At 56.2% G+C, this 4663-nt stretch overlaps 1 protein-coding gene across 3 annotated transcripts in view; it reads right to left on the reverse strand.

Annotated features, from left to right (window-relative positions):
- Positions 1-1692: 1692 nt before the first annotated feature.
- The window catches only part of PCSK4 (proprotein convertase subtilisin/kexin type 4), a 13465-nt gene continuing 10494 nt past the window's right edge, over positions 1693-4663 (reverse strand). For 2 of the 3 annotated variants that reach the window (XM_023512595.1, XM_023512594.1), the window contains 7 exons: positions 4236-4336; positions 4052-4155; positions 3866-3983; positions 3511-3690; positions 3169-3293; positions 2592-2714; positions 1693-2468 (listed from right to left, as the gene is read on the reverse strand). In XM_023512595.1, coding sequence (XP_023368363.1) covers positions 2068-2468; positions 2592-2714; positions 3169-3293; positions 3511-3690; positions 3866-3983; positions 4052-4155; positions 4236-4336 — 1152 coding nt within the window. In that variant the 3' untranslated portion in view covers positions 1693-2067. The remainder of the gene's footprint in view (positions 2469-2591; positions 2715-3168; positions 3294-3510; positions 3691-3865; positions 3984-4051; positions 4156-4235; positions 4337-4663) is intronic. The other variant, XR_002773144.1, reaches the window with a different exon arrangement.

A 4663-nucleotide genomic window follows, 5' to 3' on the forward strand; every position in this document is an offset into this window, starting at 1 on the left:
GCCACCTTAGGTGTACGTGGCTGGCGCCTTAGCCGGTTGAGCTATAGGCGCCGAGCCAGGGGCTTTGTGTTTTTTAACATGTTTATTGAAATGTATTGCACATACATGAGGTTCTCTTGTATAAAGTGTACCATTCATTGGTTTTGGAGCTTTTATGTATGTATTTAGAGTTGTGCAACCATCAACCTAGTCTATTTCTACAATGTTTTTCTTACCCAAAAGAAACCCTGCTCTTATTAGTCACTCTCCACCCCACCCCTAGCTTCCTGTGTCTGTGGATCTGCCTGTTTTGGACATTTCATATAATGGAGTCACACACTGTGTGTTCTTCTGTGTGTGCTTCTCTCACTGAGCATTATGTCCTCAAGATCCATCCACATAGTAGCCTGTGTCAGAGCCTTGTTCCTTTTCATGTCTGAGTAATATTCCAGTATGTCGATGGACCATATTGGAATAATCAAATGAGATAACTCAGTACCTTGAGGCTAGCCATGGATGGAGCACATTGGGTTTTGTCCACTCGTCTGTTGGTGGACACTGAATTATTTCCACTTTTTAGCCGTTGTGTATAATGTTTCTGAATTTCTTGAATAAGTTTCTGTGTTGGTGTATGCTTTCAGTTCTTTTGGGTTTACACTTGGGAGTGAAATTGCTGGCTCAGATGGTAACTCCATTTGATTGTTTAGGGAATTGCTCAGCTATTTTCCAAAGTGGCTGCCCCAACCTGGCAGGCTTTGGGTGCATACTGTTTTCCAGGCAGGAAAACCACCTTTTTTGATGCTCAAAAGCATTGGGTGAAACAGGTGCTAGTCTTAGTGTTGTTGTACATGGAAGGCCTCAAGGCTTGGAGAGGGATGCCTGGTGGCTGAGTAAATTCACTGGTGTCAGGACCATCAGAGCAGCAGAAGAGCCACATGGGCTTCTAGGGTTAGTGAGAGAAGCCAGCATATTTCGTCCCCCATCCTCAGGACTCCATCCCAGCTCCTTCCTGTGCTAGCAAGCTCTGCCCCTTGGAAACTGTATAAATTGCCATGGTCAAGTTGACAAGCTCAGCCTGCTTTGAGCCTGAGTCCGATCCTTCACTTCCTCATGGAAACCACCTCCTAGCTCTGAAAATCAAAACTCATATGTCCCCACCCCACTTGTGTGTACAAGGACACAGGCTGCACATTCATAGCTGGCACCTTCCCTGGTACCCTTTTGCTTACACTTCCCATACCTTGGGATCCACTTGAAGTTCCAGAGAGCTAAAAACTCATTTTATGGATGGGGAAGTCAAGGCCTATGTTAGAGGGGAGGGTGAGTCCACAAATCCACTATGAGGAGGCTTCCACCTCCCCATTGCCCTTGGAGAACTGAGAAATATAATTCTTGACACCTCAATAGACTGGCCCAGAAGCAGGTACCTACATTATAATCTACTGATCACGCTTTTGTTAGTTCTTGGTGCTAAAGAGTTAATTATCTGACCAGATGGAAAACAAAACTGTGAGAGGCATTTGGGCCAGGATGGGCCATGTCCTAGCGTTGGGCACTTGGCATTGGCAACATGTGGGCATCACTTGGGACCTCCACCACTTCCCCACTATCCCTAGACCTGACTCTTCCTTTGTGGTCTACTGAGTCCTCCAGGGTGGATGTTACTAGAGACACTCCGAACTCCCAAGGAGGCCTCAGACTTGGCACCTTGTATTCAACCTTTATTTGCAAACTCTGAGGTCAGACACGGTGCTGGAGACTGGATAGCATCATGTTTTTCTCCCTCCACCTTCCCTGGGATTCTGGGGCAGGGGAGAGATGGTGGTTGTGGTCTGGCCTCTGCCCCATCCCTCCCAGTACCCCAAACCCAAAATGTATAGGAAACTCCTCTCTTCTCTACCTGGAGCTGCCAGGCCCAGCTTTGAGGTTCCACCTGGCCAGCTGGACCCCTCTGGGCCAGTCTAGCAGGGGCGGGACCCAGTGACCTCTGGGGCCCAGGCAGGGGCGGGTCCAAGCTCCATATCTGAAGACTCGTGGTTCCAGCAGGCAGCTGGGCCTAGGGGGTAACGGGGTGGGCACCCCCGGACATCAGGGGGCCGGACCAATGGCGGTCAGTTGACTTTGCACTGATGCGCCAAAAAGGAGGGGGCCACCAATGGCCACAGCCAGCCGGACCGGCACCAGGGCCCGGGCAGGGTAGCTGGAGCAGGCGGAGGTGGTGGGCTGAGGGTGGCCGCGGGGGACGGTGGGCCCAGAGCAGGAGCCCCGCCGCTCATCAAGCGTGGAGGACGGCGGACAGGTGGTGCAGTCGCTTGGGGAGCCCCCGCGGCACGTGTAGCAGGAGGCGTGGCAGCTGGCGCACACCCTCAGCGCGGGCCCAACTGGGCGACCGGGGCCCGAGGTTACTGTGCGCCGCGTGTGGTTGAAGTATCTCGGGGGGCAGTAGGCAAGGCAGCGCCGGCCCAGGAGGTAGGCGGGGCTGTGGCATTCTGTGCAGGAACGGACACCTGAGCCCTCTGCCAGCTGTCCGCGGCCCACCTGCCGGCCCAGGCTGCACACGCACACTGCCCACCGCCTCCCAGCCAGTGGGCCAAGCCGCGCCGGCCACTCACCCTGGCACAGCCCCTCTGTGTCCCGCTGCACACACGCGCTGCTGGTCACCTGGGGGCCTGGGGGCCGAGCTGTCATGTCCTCGGCTGTCCCGTAGAGCAGCAGCGTGTAGTGGTACAGCATCCCTGGACAGGGGGCACAGGTGGGCACAGGAGGAGGAGAGAGGCTGTTGGGGCCCTGATCCTGCCACTACCTGGGGCATCCCACCCCCAACCCACAGGGATCCCACCCTGCACCAAACTCAAATGGCTGTCCCTGGCACCAAATACCTACTGTATGCCTATTGGTAGATACCTAAGTGAAAGTAATTGGACACCTATTCCAGGGTAACAGCACACCTACTGTGTGTCAGTGGTTGGATACCTACTGTGTATCAATAACTCAACACCTACTTCTCCTGGGTAACAGCATACCTACTATAAGCCAATGACCAGACACGTACTCCTCCCAGGTAACAGCACACCTATTACATACATGTTATCTTGGAGGAGCCCCTGGGAACCCCTTCTGCAGAGCTCTGGAGGGAGTTGGAGACCTGAGCCCTCACTCCCACCCAGCCCCACCTGGCCTGGCCCTCACCTGTGTTGAAATAGTAGCCCTTGTTCTCCAAGCCCAGGGTCCACAAGCCCTGTGGGTTCTCATCCCAGAAATGGGTGGACATGAAAATCCAGTTGTTGTAGCCTTGACCACTGACATCCAGGGGTCTGGGACAGAGAGTTGTGTGTGTGAGAGGGTGGAAGCTTTGCAAGCACAGCTGAAAGACGCACAGAGCCACTATATGTGTCTGACCCCATCAGGGGGCGTGGGGGCTCTGACCTGCACAGGCTGCCATGTGAATCCATAGTGGGCACAGCCCCTCCCCACAAGGATGCCCGCGAAGGACAGTGTTTACTGACCACTGATGGGCGTGAGGCCACACACCTGATGGCCACAAGGGTGGAGTGGGTACCCATGGGGCTGGTGAGAGAGATCTCCAGGTCCCCACGGCGGCTGTAGGACAGTGACAGCTGCACCTGCACATGCTCCAGTGAGCGGATATAGTTGCGGCTGCCGGCACAGGCGGACACGTTGTTCCCCACGTGCATGAGTGGCAGGATGGGGCTGCGGAGGCGAGGGGGTGAGCACACTCCTACCAGGCTACACAGATCGGCAGCTGGCGGAGCTCAGAAGTCAAGGGGTCCAGCCCCTCAGTTCACCCATGGGTAACCTGAGGCCTGAGGCCTACCCACTTCCCATGGGGAATGATAGCCATGAGGGTAGTGCAGGGGGCCCTCACGTGGGGTTGTGCAGGATCTGGATGGCACACTTCTTCTGGGGCTGCGTGGGCAGCCACGTGCGGGCCATGTCCACCAGTAGACCAGCGTCCAGCAGCCCATAGCCGTAGTGGTGGCTCACTGCGCAGAAGGCGGTGGTCACTGGTCTGTTGGCCTGGAGCCCCCGCCCCCGCCCGGGCCCACCGCACCTTGGCGCCCCACGCCATTGGCCCTCCAGTCCTCAGCCTGGAGCTGCGCTGGCCTGGATGCACGGACCACGAGGTGCTGCATGTCCCTCCATGTCAGGAACGGGCTGAGGGGGTGAGGGCTGGTGAACAGAGGCCTCGTGCCTGGGAAGTGAGGGTGGTGGGTAGGGCCTCCACCATCACCTACTTGGCCTCCAGAGCCAGGGCAATCATGCCTGCGGCCAGCGGGGCTGAGGCTGAGGTGCCCGTGTGCTTGTCCGTGCACTGGTGATGGAGGTCCGTGGTGACCTGAGGGCAGAGAGTGGCAGGCCTCAGGTGGGCCCAGTGTGTAGTGAAAATGTAATCCTTGGCTCAGTGGCTAGGGCGCCAGCCATATACACCAGAGCTGGCAGGTTTGAACCCAGTGCAGACCTGCCAAACAACAATGACAATTCCAACCAAAAAAATAGCCAGGTATGGGCAGCGCTACCGGCCCCATATACTGGAGGTAGTGGGTTCAAACCCAGCCCCGGCCAAAAACTGCCAAAAAAAAAAAAATAGCCAGGCGTTGTGGCGGGTGCCTGTAGTCCCAGCTACTTGGGAGGCTGAGGCAAGGGAATCTCTTAAGCCCAAGAG

The sequence above is a fragment of the Otolemur garnettii genome, unplaced genomic scaffold, assembly GCF_000181295.1.
Source record: "Otolemur garnettii isolate 467f Iridium unplaced genomic scaffold, OtoGar3 scaffold00029, whole genome shotgun sequence".
In the NCBI taxonomy this organism is placed as follows: domain Eukaryota; kingdom Metazoa; phylum Chordata; class Mammalia; order Primates; family Galagidae; genus Otolemur; species Otolemur garnettii.